At 42.6% G+C, this 21900-nt stretch overlaps 1 protein-coding gene across 1 annotated transcript in view; it reads left to right on the top strand.

The window, feature by feature from the left end:
- Positions 1 to 966: 966 nt before the first annotated feature.
- Positions 967 to 21900, top strand: part of ITGA8 (integrin subunit alpha 8) — a 172565-nt gene continuing 151631 nt past the window's right edge. Inside the window, exons 1-3 of the mRNA XM_073334109.2 lie at positions 967 to 1220; positions 1695 to 1819; positions 19569 to 19669. Of these exons, the coding sequence (XP_073190210.2) occupies positions 1042 to 1220; positions 1695 to 1819; positions 19569 to 19669 (405 nt within the window). The 5' untranslated portion in view covers positions 967 to 1041. The remainder of the gene's footprint in view (positions 1221 to 1694; positions 1820 to 19568; positions 19670 to 21900) is intronic.

The raw sequence follows: 21900 nt of genomic DNA, 5'->3' as shown, positions 1-21900 counted from the left end.
GGGCAGCAGTGCATCGTTGCTTGTTACCATATAAATCCTCTTAAAGAAAAATGAAAGTACTGCCACAATTTTATTTTTTAAATTTAGCTCAGCCTTGTTTCTCATTGAGGATTAGTTGTGGGCTAAATTGGCAGACAGCAGCTGTTTTTATAGTTCCAGCCAAAATCGTAAGTGTGTGGGTTAGATCATACACACATGGCTCACAAATAGCTTGGAACCAGGGGTTCCAGCTTTCCCTAAAATCCCACCTGTCCGTTTCAGCCCCAAATCGGGACATTTTCAGTCCACAAAAGAGTGAGAAGTGACTTGTCCTTCCGAGTTGCTCTGCTGAGGAGGGCGCTGCACACCTGTGTTTGCCCCTGCTCCAGGGTGCCACCAGTGGCTACCACACTACAAACTTCGGGAAAAACTTTGCCCTCGGGGGGTGCTGTTGCGCGTCCTGTACTGGCTTGTACTTTCATGCTTTGATTGCCCTCCTCTAATTTAGCAAAGCAGCTGAACCTCCCCTTGACTTGTTGGCTCTGCGGGGAAGGCTCAGATTCCACCTTTCAGACGATAGGGCAAAAATCTGCTTGCTTTTCCAGTGGGGGTGACTATCTAGATCCCTTCGGATCCGCTGCCAGGGGGCATCAGGCACCCCCCCCCCCCGCAGTGAGTGGATTCCCTGGTGCATCTCACACGCGCGGCGTGGGGAAGAGAGAACGTCCAGAGCCAGGGAGTTCAGGGCTTTGTCGCGGTCCCCGGCCGCCGACCCCCCCCCCCAGCGCGCCCGCTGCCCTGCGGAGCGCTCTGCCTGTGCCCCAGCGGCCGGCCACCAGGGGGCGCCCCGGAGTCAGCCGGCCGAGCGGCTGCCTCACTCGCCGCCGCGCGGAGATGCTTGTGGGCGCCGGGCGAGAGGCGGCGCGGAGCGGGGCTGCGGGTCCGAGCCGAGCCGCCGCGGGTCCCTGCGCACCAGCCGCCTCGCCGCTGCGCCCCGCGCCCCGCCAGGCTGCCCCCGCCGCGCTGCCCCGGGAGCGGGAGGCTCCGCGGCTGAGGAGCAGGATGCTGCCCCCGGGGCGCCGCTGGGAGCCCCTCGCCCCGCTGCTGCTGCTGCTGTCAGGGATGCTCCGGCCGCCGGGGCTGGCGGCGTTCAACGTGGACGAGGAGAAGCTGACCGTGTACAGCGGGCCCGAGCGCAGCTACTTCGGCTACGCCGTGGATTTCCACCACTACACCGGCGCGTAAGTACCCGCGGGGCGCTTCCCTCCCAGCCCGGAGCCCTGCCCGGGAGCTCGGCGGCCCCCTCCTCGGCCCTTGGCCCCAGCGCCGGGGCCACCGGAGACCCGCGCCGGGGTGGCCAGAGAAGGTCTCCATCAGCCCAACTCGTCCTGGCTAAAGCCAGCCTGGGCGCCGCTCCCAGCACCCCGGGGCAGGCTCGCCAGGAACCCAGCCGCGGGTGCGGGGAGGGATCTGCCCAAAGCCCGAGCGGGGGCAGCCCTTTGCGGGCGTCTCTCTGGCACCGGCCGGCGGATGCAGCTCCAGCAGGGGTTATCTATCTGCTGGGAATGAAAGCTCCGTGGAGCATGTGGCCACAGGGAAAGGGTCCTGCCGATTTCCTCCCGTCCCCGGGCTCTGGTGTGGGTGGCAGCGGGTGGGCACAAATGATCTGCCATCAGTCCGCCTTTATCTAGTGACGGTCACAAATGTTTTTGCAGAGTAAGTGTCCTGGTCGGTGCTCCCAAAGCCAATACTACACAGCCGGACATACAGGAAGGGGGAGCGGTGTATTACTGTCCTTGGCCGGCCGCTGAGTGCAAACAGATCCCCTTCGATACTACTAGTAAGTAAATCGTTATACGCATGTAACGCACAGATATTTCGCGTTGTATTGCATTGGGAAAGTCACCCCTTACTGCGAGTTGGTTCGGCGCTCCCTTCCCTTGTGTCTGTCAGTCTGATCTGAGTGTGTGTAGTTCCCCAGAGAAATTGCGCTCTTGGAGTTTGTGTGCGTCCGGGGGAGATGGTCCCTACAGAAATAACAATCGCGTGAAGTTGGGGGTTGGTGCGTAGGCCACTGCCGCTTTCCATACGTTGAATGAAAGGTGTGTGGATTGCACGTAACGCTTTTTGAAAAGAAATACCCACTTGCAAATGTTCAGAAGACCAAACTCCGTGTTTGATATAACCCCCCCGCCCCCCGAACCGTGGAAATTGGTTGTTGGTCGTTTTCAGTGCTGTTTTCAACAAGGGATTCTGCCCATTCAGTCGGAGGCGGTACCTTATGCTCCATGCTGATTTAATTCTTTACAGAAAGGAAGAATTTTCTTTCAAAATACTGAAAGTTGGATGCAAACTGATGTAGGCATAATGTGAATAGATTATATCCGACCACTTTCAAAATCCCAAGACAGATGTTTCTAATTTAATTAAAGGGAACACACATTTTAAACAATTCAGGCTGTTTATGTTTTCTCTTTATAGCCCTTGAAAATAATTTAAACCTAGTGTTTCCAAAAACATTTAAACTGAATGGTTTAATGTAGGCATATTTATACAATATAATCTTTAGAACAAAAGTTACAATTCACCAGACTGTATTTAATTTTAGTGCTTATTCGTCATACAAATATTAATATAATACAACAAAGCCTGTTTCTATGAACATAAATGAAATTTCAGTCAACTTCCCTATAGCTAACAAATCAGCAACACAGTTCCCCAGCTGTGTGTGTGCATGTGTGAAAGAATCCCAGCTTACTGTATTATAAACATTACAATACACCTGCAATACCTGGATATATACTGTAATAACACACATACGGTCTCTAATTCTATATGCACTATATGCATGTAGATGTATGCACAGTATATGTCCCCTCTGCTGTGTGTGTATATATTTTAATATATGCATGTGTATATAGGTACACAGCAAATAATATTGCCAGCACACCTACTATTTACATCTGGGTAAATAAGGGAATTGTACCCTTATACCACAGGAGCATACAATGAAGTACCATGTGTTTAAATGTAAATTGTTTTGAAGCTTCATCCAAAGTGAGGATCCAATACATTTTCAAATGTTATCTTGGGAAAGGATTACAGTGGACGCATGGGGCCAGATCAGGCCCTTGTGTGGAAAAGACCACAGTGGGTGGCTAAACAGATTCAGGAAGACTCCACACGTTCTATCAGTCACAGAGTTTCAGAGAGATCTGGAGCACAGATTTAGCCTCTGGAGTAGGTAGGAGGTGTGGTGGCCAGAAGCAGCTGACTACTTGAAGATAACAGGGGTTTTAGGCTTTGCCATGCAAATGCCAGTTTGTGACCAGATTAGAGAACTTCATTTTCCAGAGTGGTCAGTCCAAAACTTTTCCAGAGCACTAAACTGAAGCATAGAGTGATCTCAGGGAGTCCACAGAGGAAAGTCAATACCCTATTTCTATAGGGGCTAGAGAGAAGAGAAAGGAAAGGGTATTAGGATATGTGTATATAAATGAATGCAAACATAAATTGGAGCTAGGACACGAGTACACAGAATGCTTTGCATATGTCATCACAGATTCAGTCAATATTAATTTATTTACACATCTGTGCCGTAAAATGATGCTACTTATGTTCAGCTCCCTTCTCTTTGGAATATTTTCAGCTGTATGAGCAAGTCTTCTGTTCCTTTTTATCTCCTCTCTACTCCAAAGCAGAGCACACAATACTGCCGTTAGCCTGGAAGTTACTGTTTTAAATCTTTTTAATATATTTTCCTTTTTTGTGTTTGTAGCTGTAACAGGACACAACCAATGGTTTGTTAAATATTACAGATGTTTTCAGACTATTCTTATATGACCTTATATGACCTCTGTCACTGTATGAATACTTCAGACTTACTGATGAATTTATCCCTGCAATACCCCTTTGAGGTGATACTGTTCCCATTTTACAGGGGAGAAGCTGAGACACAGAAACAAGTTATTTAGGTTTGCACAAGGTCTATGATGGGGCTTGGAATTGAATCTGGGTCCCCTTCATCCCAGTCTAGTGGCTTAACCACAAGACCATCATTTCTCTAATATTAGGAAGTTTCACTTATTAAGAGTATAGTAGATGGGGAATTAAATATACTGGATTTAATTTTTAAAAAGGAATGTTTTACACACAGCAGCAGTTTTGTAAAAGGCATTGAATTTCTTGACATCAAAAGGGCTGGAAATAATCTTCTAAAAACAGAGGAGAGAGAAAAAAATAGATGATTTCAAAGCTGAAAGCTTTCATTTTGATGCCTTTTTATACAAAACTCACCTTTTTCTTGGACCTAGTCCAGTATTAGCTGCTCTTTCAGTCAAGTGTGCTAAGTACAATTAAAGGAAAACAAACTGCTGAATAATTAATAATCTGCTTCACTAAGATCAGAATAGAAACTAATGTGGTATACAGACAGAGAGAGAGAACACATTACATACCACTTAAATGACCATGCAGACTGACCGCTAAATCCAGAATTTCGAGCATAACAAGTCTTTAACTTTTCCATTCTGAGGATCTAGTCTCCCCTTGACACACGAGTAACTCACTTGTATTATTATTGTCAATGAGAGTTACCTTGCCCCAATGAGAGAAGCACACTTCAATTCTTTTCTCCCTTGTATTGCCAACAATGACCATCAGACTTAAAAAAAGAGAAACAAAGGAATGCTCATTGAATGAGAACACTTTCCATAAGTGCCCTTTACAAAAGAGCCGTAATAATACTTTTAATTTACCCGAGTTTGGAATTACCTTGTGAACAGTATTAACTACAGAAAGATAGATTTTAAGTAATTATAAGTAGCAAGAATAGAGATCAAAGTTGTTTACTTAAGAAAACAAAAATAAACTTGCAGTCTAAATTCTATAAACTAAACAGAATTTGAATCAAGTAGTGTCTCACCCTGATAGATGGTACAAACAGGTCACAGATCTTCAATACACAGGCTGGAACTGCCATTCAGCGTGGGACCACCCTCCTGCAGTACAAAGTCTTTGTCCTATAGGCATGTTTCCAGGGGTTGAGTTGTGGTGGGAGTGAGGCCAAGTCATGATGTCACTTCCCCTCTGTTATAGTTTCTTCCAGCTTGCTGGAAAGATCTTTTGCTTGTGACATGGGGGTCTTCCCCCATTGGTCAAGCAGCATCCATTGTCTACATGCTCTCTCTGAGAAGTCTTCTGGGATGGCTTCTGGGAGAGTGGATTCCCTTTAATGGGATACCAGCATGTCTGGCTACTCCACTGTTGAACCTGAAAGGCTGGTTGTGTGTGTTCCCAACCTCATAACATACTTCAGTAACACATACAGCAATACTTCAGAACTTCACATATAACAACAGCATATACAATCCAACATAATATTAATGGTCAACCAATTAAGGCTTTTTAACATGCTACCTCACAAGGCATACTTTGTCCAAAACATGTCATAATTGTATGACAGTGGTGAATATGGGGATTTCAGCATGTTGCTTTGAGGTATAGAATGTCTCAGGGCAAAGTGTAAGGTCATGCATTTAGGAACTAACAACAAGAATTTTTGCTATAAGCTGGGGACGTATCAGCTGGAAGTGACAGAGGAGGAGAAAGATCTGGGTGTACTAGTTGATCACAGGAGGTTTATGAGCCGCCAATGTGATGTGCCCATGAAAAAGGCTAATGCAGTCCTAGGATGCATCAGGCTAGGTATTTCCAGTAGAGACAGGGAAGTGTTAGTACCATTGTACGAGTCACTGGTGAGACCTCAGGATCTGGAATACTGTGTGCAGTTCTAGTCTCCCAGGTGTAAGAAAGATTAATTCAAACTGGAACAGGTGCAGAGAAGGGCTACTAGGATGATCTGAAGAATGGAAAACCTACCTTATGAGAGGAGACTCACAGAGCTTGGCTTGTTTACCCTAACCAAAAGAAGGCTGAGGGGAGATATGATTGCTCTTTATAAATACATCAGAGGGATAAATACCAGGGAGGGAGAGGAGTTATTTAAGTTAAACATCAATGTGGAATCCAGAACAAATGGATATAAACTGGCCATCACCAAATTTAGGCTTGAAATTAGGTTAAGGTTTCTAATCATCACAGGAGTGAAGTTCTGGAACAGCCTTCCAAGTGGAGCAGTGGGGGGAAAAACCTAACTGGCTTCAAGACTGAGCTTGATAAGTTTATTGGTATGACAGGATTGTCTACAATGGCATGTAGCTGACTGCTAGGAGCAAGTATGTCCCACGGTCCATTATGGGACACTAGCTGGAGAGGGCTGTTAGTTACTACAGATCATTCTTTCCTAGGTGTCTGGCTGGTAGGTCTAGCCCACATGCTCAGGGTCTAACCGATCTCCATATTTGGGGTCAGGAAGGAATTTTCCCCTGGGTCAGATTGGCAAAGACCTTGAGGTTTTTTCCTCCTTCCTCTGCTGCATGGGGCAGGGGTCACTTGCAGGTTTAAACTAGTGTAAATGGTGAATTCTCTGTAACTTGAAGTCTTTAAATCGTGATTTGAGGACTTCAGTAACTCAGCCAGAGGTTAGAGGTCTTTTACAGGAGAGGGTGGGTGAGGTTCTGTGGCCTGCAATGTGCAGAAGGTCAAACTATATGATAGTGGTAGTCCCTTCTGACCTTAAAGTCTATGACTTGAATTTCAAGCATGGTTCGTTCATCAACAACATTCCAAATGCATCACCAGTATTTGAATTCATGCTATTAATATCCCCCCTCCACTCAAATGTGGAGAAAAAAGAGAGAGAGAGCTGACAAGTATAATGTAATGACATCAGTCAAGAATCAGGAAGCTGTATTATGCCACATGCTAAGTTTATAGTGGGATGGTAATTACAGTTGCTCTGTAATAAGTTATGGTTACTGAATGTTGATCTGGTTATTAAGATGTTTACTGTCTGAATGTATTGGTTTTGTTTAATATGGGGTTGTAAGGAAAAACAAGCAGGAAGGGAAGAAGAATGGCTCAAGATAAGCCTCTTCTCCACAAACCCTTGAGGGTTGATAGGAGACAATGCTGGACAGGAAGAGGTGTTGGAACTGAGACCAGTACCTAGTGACAGATATAAAATTAGCTTTAAACGTCTGTCACTGCTTCAGAGTGCCTTGTTCCAGCTGCCAAACACAGAATGGATTCCTTAGTATTGTGCTATCAATATCTGTATAGCAGAATACAGCCAGTTAGGCAGAAAGTCATCCTAACTGAGGCCACGAATATCTGCTATGTGTTCATATTTGTGCAGAAAAATCACATGACATAATCTCGATTGTTCACAGTGGATTATCCCAAATTGTCATATATCACATAAGAATATGTAAATCTGTCAAGTCATGATGATTTTCATCCACAGGTGATAAAACTAACCCAAAACTAACTTGCAGTGTTTTATGGCATGTGATATGCATATTTGTGAGTGTTAATACTTAGCTTGTGGAAAGGTAAGGGGACTTCATTTTTTTCAGATGAGTCAATCCAGCACTTCTCCAGAGCACTAAGATGATTTAATTACTAAGCAACAACAACAATTAACCCCTTAATGATGTATGTGCTTTGCTCCAGTGGGGAGGTGAGATGTCTTTAAGGATTCTCTACTTTGTTCCCTCTTTTTCCCTCCCTCCTCTTTAAAGGTGTCATATTGCACTGACCTACCCTTAAGCAGTGGAAAGCTGGATATGACTCTCTTTGGAGTATAATGAGAGAGAGATGGGGTCAGAGGGGCATGTTTTAGTGTGATGTGAGCACTGGACAGGCAATCAGGAATTCCTGAGTTCCTATCCTGCTTTTGAAACAGATTCCCTCTTTCACCTTCAGCAAGTCACAACTTCTTTGTTTCAGAAATGGGGCTAAGAATACCCACTTATGTACTAGCTGTGAGGCTTAATTACTTAATACAGGAGAACCTCAGAGCTATGAACACTTTGGGAATGGAGGTTGTTCATAACTCTGAAATGTTTGCAACTCTGAACAAAGTGTTATGGTTGTTCTTTCAGAAGTTTACAACTGACCATTGACTTAACACAGTTTTGAAACTTTACTATGCAGAAGAAAAATGCCGGTTTACCCATCTTAATTTAAATTAAAAAGCATAGAAACAGTTTCCTGACCTTGTTAAATCTTTTTTTAAACTTTCCCTTTATTATTTTAGTAGCTTACATTGAACATCGTAAGGACGTAAGACCATAAGAATGGCCATAGTGGGTCAGACTAAAGTCCATCTAGCCCAGTATTTTGTGTTCTGACAGTGACCAACACTAGGTGCCCCAGAGGGAATGAACAGAACAGGTAATCATCAAATGATCCATCCCCTGTCACCCATTCCCAGCTTCTGTACTGTTTGCTTTTTTTTTTTTTCTTTTCTTTTTCCGTCTCTGCTGCTGCCTGATTGAGTACTTCAGGTTCCAAATGAGGTGTGTGGTTGACCAGTCAGTTTGTAACTCTGAGCTTCTGCTGAACTTGTGTTTTGAAGGTGAGAACTGCTCTGCAAGTACTAATATGGGCGCTGTTCCTAATGGTGACCAGAAGGGGTAGCAGAAGGGCAACTTGCAGAAATCTTTCCCCCTATTTGACTAAGTGCTTTACTTCCAAAGCATCCAGAACATCTTGCAGCTCAGGACCAAACTGAAATCCCCATTCTAACTATTTATACATCGGATCTGTTGGAAAACTAACAATACACATTTCAAAAACTCATTTTAAAATGATTTAGACAGTAACAACTTTTAAAAAGGCAGCACTGATGGGGCATGAATTTGCCAGTCTTCCAGGATTCAGCTCGTTCTCTCTCTCCTATGAGTGTGCTTCATCATATATTAGTCAGACAGGTTGTATTTTTCAAACTAACTGTAGAAAATATGAATAGTCTGTCAAGAAAAAAAGGGGGGAAGTCTAGGTTAACTCTGGCCAAGTGTGCGGTTGAGAGAAAACATGAGCCAGTTTGGCCAGAAGCTGAGCTGATTGTAACAAAACCCAGGTACTGCAGAAGGAAAGGATGTATTGTGAGACTTAGGAGATTTAGTTATATAAAAAAACTATTAACTGTAAAGATGATAAAATCCTATGGGAAATTTAGAATCCTGTTATAAAATAGGATTTGCATCTCAAGAGAAAATATTAGGGGAGAAAAAGTCCACCCCACCTTCAAATTCTGACACAATTGATTCAACAACACCGGTTTTGCCTTACCATGGGCTTAATGATTCCCATGTAGAGTTCTGATTTATGGCAGGTATGTGGTTTCTTTTCCCAATCCCAATCACATTTTAAGGAGAAAAAAGGAAAGAGTAATTTAACTCCCATTGACTTCAATGATGATTTCTCTGAGACAGGAAAAAGTAAAAATGGAATAAAAACTTCTGGGTATGGTCCAATTAAATTAAAATAACTTGCATGAACGAACTCTAATGCACAATAAAAAAATGTAAATCCACTTATGCAAAATCAGATTCATTTAAGAAGAGCCCCTGTCATGATAATCCTAAGAGATTTAACTGCTCCAAAACACTAATAAAAATAATATCTAATGTTTTCCATCCGTAGACCTCAAAGCACTATATAATGGAGGTCAGTATCATTACCTCCATTTTGCTGGTGTGGAAACTGAGGCACAGAGAAGCAAACTGAGTTTCCTAAAGTCAGTCTCCTCCTTTCCCAGTTTCCAACAGGACCAGTTATCACCTCTTTGCTTGGCCCACTAGACCCTGGTTCCCTAGATTCTAGTTCCAAGCCTTGTGATTGTGCTCAGCACATCTATGTGAAAGACCTAAAATCAATGCTCATGTGCATGTTAAGAAGGAAATTGTGTGACTAAGGCCTGGTCTAGAGTACAAAGTTAGGTCGATTTAAGCCACCTTGTGTCATCCTAGTTGTGCATGTGTCTATGCTTAAATTAGTCTCCCACTGATGTAAGCTCTCCATTACACCAACATAGTAACACCTCCCCCCAAGCAGCATTGAGCCATGGTCGATGTATTGAGGTCAACCTGGTGAATGTAGACACTGTTACCTGTGTCGACCTTAACAGTCCTCCAGCAGCTGTTCCACAATGCCCAACAGTGAATTTCACTACCCAAGGGTCATGGAGACTGGAAGCCCGGCCCCATCCATTTAAAACCCTGTGAATTTTTGAACCCCTTTTCCTGATTGGAGAGTCCACCTTGCAGCTCGCATTGTTGTGTGCCGTTGCCAGCTGACCATGCTGGCTACACACTTCAAATGCACTTTGGCTTGGTGTGGACAGGAGATACTGGATCTCCTGGGCCTGTGGGAAGAAGAGATTGTGCAACTACAGCTATGGACCAGTCATAGAAACGTTGACATCTATGATCCGATTGCATGGCAGATGCAAGAAAAAGGTTACAACAGGCATTAGTAGTAGTGCCGCATGAAAGCAAAGGAACTGTGGAAGACATACCAGAAGCCCAGGGAATTCAACAGTCATTTCCAGTGCCAAGGTACAGACCTGTTGCTTTTATAAAGATTGTCATGCCATATTTGGTGGATACCCCATCATCCCCATGGGTACCCTGAACCACAGGCCCCTGGCATGACAGTGAGGAGGAGGAGAAGTAAGAGGGACATGTGGCCCAAGGGGTCCAGCTATGCCATGAGCCAGGACCTGTTTGAGACGCCACCACAGCCCAGTCAGTCCCAGCAGTCGAGCATGGGTGAGCCTGATGCAGAGGAAGGAACTTCGGGTAAGTGTGTAAAATTTATTTCCCATTACAGTGACGCCTTCCCCAACTTCTCATTGGAATTTTCATGCGGATACTCTGCAATTCTTTCCCAAAGGTTTCTAGGGATGGCAGACACATTTCCTCCTCCAAGGTGGTACACTTTCCCACACCACTCACTGATAACTTCAGCAGGTATCACTGCAGTACACAGACTAGTAGCATCTGGGCCTGGGTGGCTTCAGGATGCCATTAGCACCTGTGACCTTGAGGGGTTCTCCCTCCACACCTGCAGAATGCCTGAGCCAGATAAGGAAGGGGACTTGGGATGACATGTTCAGCAAGATCTTGTATCAGACTGTGAACAGAGGGTCTGGAGCTGAATACTGCAGTGTATGGAGAAGGAAATAGTGGGTAGGAGAAAGGCCCAGGAGTCAGAGAGGGAGATGCAACAGTACATAATGGGGCTTGTCCAGCAGCACACACAGATGCTGCAGACTCTTGTGGACCTACAGGATCAACAATTGTGGGCTCACCTCCTTTTGCAGTCCATGGAGAACTCCAGTATAGCACCTCCCTACAAACCCCCTTAACAGTGCCTGTGGCATCAGAAGCTGCATCCTTATCCCTACCACTGCACCCCGGGGGGCGGGAGGGAGACACACATTAAGGACAACCTCAGCTTCATGTACGCTGACTTGTGAGAACCACTGTTGATGAATGTGTAACTAAAAAGGAAATGAATGTTCCTTCCCCTTCTTTAAGCTCTGTTCTATAAATTTGTTAAGATTTTAATGTATGCTTTTAACTTGCACAGAAATTTTTTGAAGTGTTTTTCATTACTCAGCAGAACTCTATTGTTTGGAAAATAATTCATCTTTATTAGTTCCCAACATATGCTGCGAAGTGCCTAGCAGTTCTGAAAGCGCCCACCTACTTGTTACTGTACAGAGTGACCCAACACATAGGATCAGTGACAAACACAGTGTTATAATCATAAATGTGCAGCAAACACCACCAGATTAATAGGTGCTTTGTCACTTTTATATTCATAGATCTGCACCAAGCACCACACAGTTCCTAACAGGCCCCTAAACTGCAGGGCCAGGCAGAGCACAGTACACCACAATACATTACTCTTCTTTCAAAGCCTCTCTGAGATGTCTAGCTCCACATTGAGCTATTCTGATAGCCCTTGTGCCTGGCTGCTCAAACTCAGCAGACGCTCAAGTGGAGGGTTCCCCCTCCATCCCAGTCGCAACTTTTCTCTCTTTGCTTCACAAATATTATGCAGGCCAGAGCAGGCAGCTAGAACCCTTGGGTGAGTTTTTCTCACTGAGATCCAATTTTGTGAATACACGATGCCAGCAACCCTTCAATCTACCAAAAGCACATTCAACTATCATTCTGCACCTGCTGAACCAAAAGTTCAATCTTTTCTTGGGGCTGTCGAGGTGGCTGGAGTATGGCTTCATGAGCTAGGGGAGTAAGGGGTAGGCTGGGTCCCCCAGGATCACTACTGGCATTTCAACATCACCACTGGTGAGCTGCCAGTTGGGAAAGAAAGTCACTGTTTGTAGCACCTATTAAACAGTCCCATGTTTTTAAAGATATGAGAGTCATGCACCTTCCCTGAACATTGATGTCAGTGAAGCATCCCCTGTGACCCACCCAGCGCTTGCATAACCATAGAAAAATAGCCCTTTCTGTTGATATGCTCTGTGTCATGGTGATCTAGTGCTGTCTGTTACTTGACTGCAGTTTGGGATCCCCATTGCTGCAGATCCATCCATTATGTCCTGCATATTGCCAGTGCATGAGAGGAGACAATTCATTGCCCTGCACACTTGCATGACAGTGCCCCATGCCCCTACAATGGATTTTCCAAGTGCAAAGTGATTTTCCATTGACTGATAGCAATCTGACGTCGTATATTTCCACAGTATGATCAGCACTTGCTTCTCCATTGTCAGTGAAGCTCTCATTCTGGTGTCCCTGCCCTGGAGGGCAGGAACAAGCTTGGCACACAGATCCAGGAATATGGCCTTGTGCATCTGACAGTTCTGCAGCTGCTGCTTGTCATCTCAGTTCTGCATTATGATATGATGCCACCAATCAGTGCTCATTTCTCGGTCCCAGAAGCAATGCTGCACTGCCTGAAGCTGCTCCATCTTTAACTGGTTCTTGCTATGTCCCACAGCAATCTGACTGCCTGGAAATCATCATGTTCCCCACTCCTCTTCTTTTGGCTCTGCAAATACCAGAGGATCATGTGTCCTGTGCCTGCAATGCTCACAGCAATGGTGCAGAGCTGTGGAGACTCCAGGCTTCTGTTAAAGATGGTGAACAGCAAAAAGTCCCATGCCGGTTATGGGATTTTCAAAACAGGCACAGAAATTATGGGATAGAGATAGTATTATGAGTTGGAGAAAGTTGCATGATGGGAACTTGACCCTACAGTCCCAGTCACCTCTGCAAGATTCATTTCTGCCCCACCATGCATTGCCAGAACTTCCCAAAAGACAGTGTGCTGGATGGTGGAGAGTTACCTACCCATAATGCACTGCATTGTACATAGAAACAAGCATTCCTGGTGAGTACGCACAGTGCCAGTGTAAGGATGCATGCGCACAAGCATTATACTAACTACAGAGGCTTTATGCTGCTGTAACCTGCATTGGCAAAAGTTTGTATTGTAGGCATGCCCCAAATGCGAGGCTAAGCACTGAAGTGTCCTCCTCCCGCATCTGCAGAGAGCTAGAGTGGTGACTAGCATAATCTAGGGGAGTAGAAAGGAAATCCAGGGCATCAGGTGGGAATGATCTTGTCTACAGATTGGAGGTTACTGGATCAGAATTAAAATGAAGAATGGGAAATGGATCTACAGTGTGGCCACTGGAGTATTAGCTATAGGTGCTGTTGCTTAGTCCACAAAGTCTCACCTAAGAGCAGACAGAAGAGGTTTCCAGGTGTTCAGCAGTAACAGTTCACACTCATTCTTTGGGATCCCAGCAAACCTAGTGTCAGCATTGAATCCCCACTCTGGCACTTCGAGTGCAGAAGGTGGAGGCCCGCAAGGATTTTAAAAATTAATACTTCCCACTCCAGGCTTGTATTACACTCCCAAGGTTACAGCTTTTCTCTGACCTTAGCTTGGTAAATGCTGCCACCACCCAAATGCAAAAAAAAACCCCTTTGAACCCAGGAAGGAGCACTTGGGAATTCCTCCCTGTGGGTTATCCTCAAGACCTTTCACCTCTTCCTCCCCCCCACCGAAGAGCTGAGAAAGAAAACAAAGGAAATTGGCTGTGCCACCAGCTAATTAAACAATATACACAAACCTCTTCGGGACACAAAAATCCAATCCTGTTCTTAAAAAAGGTAAAATTTGTTAAAAACACAAAGAAAGGAAATACATTTGCAACTTAGGCTTTTTGCTAGTTCTTAAAAGAAACAATTACAAAAATTAAGCATCAAGATAGCTCTCTTGAGGTTTATCTTAAAGATTAGAAGCAAAACAAAAGCATCTGGGGTTAGCACAGGGGAGATACACAAGCCAAAATAAAGAAATAAACCTGATAATGTCTATTTAAACATTTTCCTGTCCAATAATTTCTTCTAGGTATGGAAGATGAATTTTCATACCTGGTTCAAGCCTTACACAGCATTCCTGCTTATAGCCTTGCTGCTTCATGTCTCCTTCTCCCGAGAACAATAGCCAAAGGGGAAGTTTTTTTCCCATTTTAAAAAGTTCTAGCCTCCCATTGGCTCTTTTGGTCAGGTGCCCACTTCTCTTCCTTTACCTGGGGAACTTTGTTAACCCTTTACAGGTAAAGCAAGCAGAGAACAGCTACCAAGAGGGATTTTACAGCTAACTGGTTGGCTGGGTGTCCATAAAAGGGAGCTAACCCCCCTTCATTTATCACACCTATCCCTGAAGGGTTTCCCCAATGTTTTAGAGAAAAGAAAACAGCTTTTTAAAATGCTGAGGCAGTGCCTCAACAGTAAGAAAGTTCAAAACTTGATACCCATGTAAATAAATTTTATGTAATTGGAAATGGGAATTCCTGGCTTTTTGATGATACAGAGCTCTCTCCTCTAGTTCCAAGGAGTTACAAGATATGGGTCTGAATATTGTCTATCCTGGACCTCAGTAACTCGTGGGGAGAAGCACCCCATTTAGAAGAGTAAGAAGGAAGCATTTTTCTGACAGCTTGATTTTTTTTTTTTTTTAAAAAGGCAGCATCAGTAGTTTGACAGCTGCATAGGGGTTTCGAATATCAGAAGTAGTGTAGGTGGATTAGTGGGCAGAATGCAGGTGAGGCTGTTGAAAGTGCATGAGAAAAGCAAAGTATTGTTACCACACAGACCCCATAAAGTTATTCTTTCCCCCGCAGGTTTTTGAGGAGGGAGGAGAGGTTTGGGGTGGATGTATAGTGGGTGTATTGTATAGCTGGGATCAATTGTTTGAGTGGGATCTTTTTTCTCCTTTCTTCAGTTTGAGAAAATTGCTGTGCTTGCTTTTGTTTAAATTGTTTCAAATTTTGCATAAATATGGGTCTTTTGGAAAGGTGGTTTTGAGTTTTTTTTAAAAATCTAAATAAAATAACGAAATATGCAAATCAGTACTGCACCAGCAAATACTTGCATATGCACCCATTCAGAATGCAAATCCTGCATTTATCCATGCACAGAAACTTTTGCAGATGCAAGTCAGGTAGCTGCATGCTTAACTGCTCATAGGTATAGTTACTCACTTGGTAAGCCAAATGGGAATTGCACCCACTTATGAAAAGCTAAATTTGATCTAACATATGCAAATATTGGATTTACAGGTGTACCTGTTACCTGCTCAGTTTTCAAGTGTACAGTTGTAGCCTACAATGTTGTTTTAACATAGATTTATATTTGACTATGGGGATTAACATTTTTCTTAATTGTGTTACTGCTGTGTGGACTTAAAACACAAAAACACTCCCACAAGAGTTGTGTTTAGCACACGCTTGACCCATTCTGTGCATTGCTGCCACTGCCTATATGCTGATGTGGAAAGCTGAATTATGGAATCTTTGAAATTATCCTCTAGGACATGTGGCCATACATGGCTAAATTCTCCTCTCCGTGACACCACTGCAACCCCCATTGGAATAACGCCAATGACATGATTTCAGTGGAAGTTTCACTGAAGCTGCTGTCATGAGCATTTGGTCCACACCATGGATAAATGCTGTGCTAGATCATACTACCAACAGGTGCCACGTGGCATGGTTTGCTAAATAGATTGAAAAAGCATGTGATATTTGCTTGACCTGATGGAAACACAAGGAAACTTTCTGTATAAACTCTTGATTTCTGCAATGTTAGGTAATCTCAATCCCATTTCAGGAAACATTATTCATGCTCATTTTCATTTTTTCATGAGCCTAATCCTGAGGTCATTGCTCAGGCAAAACCCCCACTGAAGTCAATGGGAATTTCCCTGAGTAAGGTCTGAACAAGGATCTTAGATTTGGTCCATGAGATCTGTATTGTCCAACTCACATCCTCAGTAATGAGGCTGGGAGTTGAGGGCATGGGCAAAGAGTCCTCTCTTCCCAACCAATGGAATAGCAGTAGAGCCACAATGGCTCCCTAGGCTGTTGCTATTTCCATCCTCCATATGAAAAATGGCTGCTGGATCCATGTAGTAGGCACAGATCCACTGGCCTTAGCATCACTCCTTCCAGGGCCACCTCCTGCCCTGCATCCAAGACTCTGTCAACAGCATTCCATAAAAACCCGTATGGAGCTGGTGTCCACAGAGTGGTAGAGCCACACGGGTTTCATTGCGGGAACTGCCATCTGGAGCCCAGTTCTCTGAGAAACGACCTGCTGCTTTGGCATTTTAAAGAGCTGCTCTTCTGAGTCAGACAAAATTACCAGTTAAGTCAATCAAAATTTGGTATGGGGTAAGGACCAAATGGAAGGAGGTTCAGCACAGCTGAGCATGGACTGCAGTTATTAGCAAAACAGGATGGTTGAGTGATTAGGGCACTAACCTAGGACTTGGGAGACGCTGGTCCAATTCCCCGCATCACCACACACATTCTGAGTGACCAGAGGCACAGCCTCTCTGTGCCTCGGTTGCCCCTATGTATAGGGATAATAGCACTTCCTATCCTCATGGGGTGTTGTGAGGATAAATACACTAAAGGTTGAGAGGAGCTTGCACACTACTGTAATGGGGGCCATATAAGTATCTATGATACAGTGAAATAGCAGCTGTACCATGTTGTACTCCCACAGAAACCTGTTCTCTAATGAAACACGCAGTGTACAGTACAAATGGAATAACACAGTCTGGGTAAATTTACAGATGTGTCCATTTTTATGTGAGTCAAGGTGGATGAGGTAATTTTATTAGATTTATTAGACTAATTTCTGTTAGTGAGAGAGACGAGCTTTCACGCTTACACAGAGCTCTGTTCAAGTCTTACTATCCTGGGACCAGCAAGGCGACAAGACCATTTTTATGTTGTCTTTTATTTCGGTAGAGTTATATGGGGAAAGCTGCGAGAAATGGTTGCTGTTTTATCGTGATCTCAATACTGGTTTGGTGTCAGGAAGTGTTATATGTGAAGAGCTCAATGGTACATAAAAGGCATATCCAAAGGTGGCGGTTAGATATGCTCCCCTAGCAGGGGCTGCTGAAGGCATTGCGCTTCAGACAGGCACAGTGTCTGAGAAAGCACAGCCATATTGTGCTTCAGGAAGACCCTGCGACAGGTGCCAGCTTTGCTGACCTGTGTGGAGAAAGAGAAAACAAGGCCATAGCCTGACTGACGCTAGACTCACACACTTTAGTGAGTTACCCCTGAAATAATCATGTGCGATTTGAGAAAATATAGTGAGACATCAGGTTATCTCACTGTAGTTTAGGCCCTTTATCCTATACAGCATCATGGCTTTAAAAGTTTCAAGGGTCCATGGGACAAAGTGTAGAGTTGTACAGGGTTCTGCAGGAGCTCTGAAATCCCAGCCTCCATCTTGGATTCATTCTCAGAGGGGTGATTCTTGAACAAGAGGTGGTGTTTGTAAAGCATAACGTCTGTTCACATTTGAGTACAATCTGCCTGTATACAAATACGTTTGTTTCAAATAAAAATACTCTTTTCAAGCTAGAAAAGTGATTGTGAGAATTCACTCTTCAGAGACAGTCTAAGGTTGGCAGCTGTAAGTCAAAACCCATGGCAGATTTTCAAGCTTTAAAAGCTTTGTTTTCAATCAAGACCGCATACTTGAACATAGCCCATGTTCAAATATGTTGGTTTAATAAAAAAAGAAGCTTTGAGAGCTTGAAAGCGTCTGCACGTCTGGCCCCTTTGGGAGAGGGAATCAAAAGAGTGGCACCAAAGGGTGGGTGGAATTTTGCAGCTCCCCCAATGCAGTGCCTCGCAAAAGTCATCTTCTGTCACACTCCTAAGTTTTGGCCCTTTAATAGTTTCCAGCTAAAAAAAAAAATTCAGTATATTTTTATATATATTCTTGCTGATTTCTGAAAATCAGTATGCATGCGATAAAGTTTTTGCCTCTTTTGCCAGTTCTGTAAATGCTAATTGCCGTACTAGAGAATCTGTATAGGTGAGGCACAGAAATTTACAAATTTCACAGGTTCATATAAATGAAATGAACTTTCTCAAAACTTTCATACATTCGAGTCAGCTTTTCTGATCCTGCAACTTCATACACAGTCCTAAATTAACAAAAATACAGATGCTGAGTCCTCCTATTCCCTAATATAATGGTCCTTTCACCCCTAATTCAGGTTGTATCAGTAACATTTATCAGCAGTTATCGCACAGCAGTCTCCAATGCTATACCCTGTGCTTAGAATAGGAAAAAACATAGGTATTTCATCTACCACTGTCTGTAACTGCAGGAAAATGTTGACTCTTTCTTTAATTTTTACTGGTATGTTTTTGTTTTTCATTTACCTAAATTCAAATAATATGATGTTAAAAACCTCTCTACATTCCAGGTTTGACAGTGTGTGTGTTTTTATTTTCACTTAAAATGCATGAAAAAGAGTTGATTCTTGTGAAATACTCTTTGATAAGAACCAGAAACAAAAGTAAGAGAAGACAGATACGAGGGGATATGTGTAATAAGCTGCTTATATATAAATTGAGAAGTTCATTAAGAGTGACTTGTGAGGGAGGAGCATACCTTAAGACCATGTGGGAAATCAGTTTACTTCAGAGTACTGAGGGTGAAAGGAAGGGATGTCTGCTTTTCATTAAACCTGAAATGCATTATAATTGGGCTGAGTCTTTACCCAGATGGCTCCTCTTATGCTGACATCTGCAAAGTGTATATAAAGCAATGTTAAAGAACTGTCTCTTGTGGCAGTATGTACACATGTAATTCAGTTAAGAACTAAGTCCTTTGCTATACTGAATGCTGGTCCTTAAATAATGCATGCTGAGAAATTGCATTTGCCTGGCCAACGATGACTATAATACATATTTTGTCACAGTATAAAGCTATGTAACTTTTGAGAACAGTTTTATTAAATTTTTGCTCATTTTGTAGGGATTCTTGTTCATTCTTTATTAGAAATCCCCAGCTAAACAACATTTTCAGTGTGGATAGAGGGCTAGTCTTTTCCTTAGTTTCCTAAGTTTTTCATTGCCATTACAGTCATTTCAAATATTTAATTTTATGTGAATTTGAGAGGCATTTTTCATTGACCAATGACACGTGCTTGAACAATATTAAAATGCCTTTACCACATTAATGAAACTTGTCTGAGGATGATAGATGTGATATAATTCATATGTCCATTGCTCTATTATCATCTAACTGAAGCCAATGAAGTAACATTTTTTAAATTAGATATCAGCAGCCTGTTTCTTTCTTTGTCAGACAACAGAAAAATCAAAGTCAACGGCACCAGGGAACCTATTGAGTTTAAGTCAAATCAGTGGTTTGGGGCAACAGTCAAAGCTCATAAAGGAAAAGTTGTGGTAAGTTTCATGAATTGATATTCATTTTCAGATGTTTTCCTTTTCTGAACTGTATATCTTAAATGTATGTGTGTGTGTACACAGCTAACAAGTTTTAGAATATATGTATATACAAAAACAGATTATATATAGAGAGAGATCAGACAATAAAAGCAATATATAAAAATCAGACTGAACTGAATACTTGAAGACCATCTTAATGCAGTGTTAGAAATGAAGAAAGGCATTTTACTAATCATGCAAGTGAATGAGTAATCTAATTTATTATTCAAAGCATAAAATAGTGGAACTATTTTTAAGATATAAAGGAACTGATAGCCATATGTTTAAAAAACTATAACGTGTTGTAAAGCTTTATGAGGAAAGTTAGCTAGAGAATTACCTAAAGGAAGCCAAGAATTCCAGTGAAGATCAATTGATATCCTGCTGAAAATGTTACTATTTGTATCAATATTTAATTTTGTTTTATAGGGTAATCATATTATATTGTATTGTTATGTTGTAGTCATGGTAATGACTAAATAAGAGTTTTGCTTTTAAAAACATTTAGTGTACGTGTTCTGATTTTATAGAATATTTTGTAGGCACTGATGGAAAGCCCCTACTGCATATTTATACTGATATATTTGATATCTTTCTTATACTGAATAGTTTTATTGCATAGCATAGAGTTGATGTATGCTATATACAGGCATTTTACATTTACAGTTTTTGCACTAGGATTCACAGTGAAAAGGATACTAAACACTTTGTGATATGAAACTTTAGTTTGGCCATAATTTATTTTCCTTACAATTATGAAACAACAACTTTTGTCTTGGGATTTGTTTAAAGCTGTTTTAGTTATTAATTAATGGGAATAAGTATCTGAAGGAAATGCCTTTCTTTAAATAGTTGATCTTGTGGTCAACCCCAGAAAGAATTTTGACATAAAACAGGTGATGAATAAAACATCGCTCTCTTGTGTTACAGAACTAACATGTACAGTTAATTCCCTGCGGTTTTGCATCTGAGTTATCATAGCTGTCAAATTGCAGATTTGGTACCTGCATCTGGTAGATGTACTTTTATTTAAAAATTGATAACATATATAAAATTATTGTTAAAAAGGAAATCCTAACATATTATTTGGCTTTAACTAAAATTTGTCATAAAGTGTTATATTGATTTAAATAGGGGAATACTTATCATGTATTCTAATAATAACAGCAAGCTGAAATATAACATCTTCCTATACAACTATTCACTGAAACTTAGAATGCCTTAGTTTTAATCAGATGTGAGGAAATCCCACCATTGATTGCTGTGCCATAAAAAAACCCCACAATGTCAGTTACAGACCGGCTTTGTTTTGGTTCTAGTATGTTTTCTCATCAACAGTTTTGCCAAACTTTCTGCAATTTAGTTGTAGCAGTTCGTGGCAGTGCCCTCTTGGCTCCTGCCCCTGCTGTGCTGATAAAGTCACTTGGAGACCCTGGGGTTCAGTAACCACTGGTGGTTTTTATTCACAGGTTCTACTCCCACCACCTTTTCCCCATACACAGCTTGCTTCTAGTGTCTGCTTCCAGGAGGGAAGGGCTATCACTCTGCTTCCTCTCCTTTCCCTGGCTTCCTTCCCTGCAGTCTTTATCTAGCCCCAGGCTAACTGGGCGGGCAGGTGTCTCCCATTCACCATATAGGTGCAGGTTTTCTCTAGCCAGCTCCAATTTGCTTCCCATAATGGGGGTTGGCATGGCAGAGAGCTGAGTCAGTAGTTCTTGCCCAGCACCCTGTCACAATAGCTAAAGTCAACAATTTTAAGACAAAACCTTGAATTGCTGACTTTGGGAAGTGAGAAAACTCTAGGTTTAAACTTTGATAGGGTTCCTTGGGGAAGAGGGGAGGTTTTTTTGCTTGTGTTTTTTTTCTACTGCAGCAGCAGCAACAATAAAATAGAATTGGGCCAAAATGTTACTGTTATAAATTTTCTGTTGCAAATGATTTTGTCAAACTTTCTGAAATGCATCTAAAATTAATGTTAATTGTCCTCTATTTTTTCTCTAGTATGTTGTTTAGACTGTAGGCTGCTCAGGGAAGAGCCATGTCTTATACATTTGCAAAGCAATGTGCACACCTGCAGTAAGCTCTGTGTGGGCACAGGGATCCCCCCGCCCAGAGCTAATTGCAGGACTGGTGCCTTATAGTGATGTAAAAAATGACAACAATACATTACCAGAGAGAGATTAATATCT

The sequence above is a fragment of the Lepidochelys kempii genome, chromosome 2 (assembly GCF_965140285.1).
Source record: "Lepidochelys kempii isolate rLepKem1 chromosome 2, rLepKem1.hap1, whole genome shotgun sequence".
NCBI lineage: Eukaryota > Metazoa > Chordata > Testudines > Cheloniidae > Lepidochelys > Lepidochelys kempii.
This window is presented reverse-complemented; position numbering and strand designations above follow the sequence as displayed.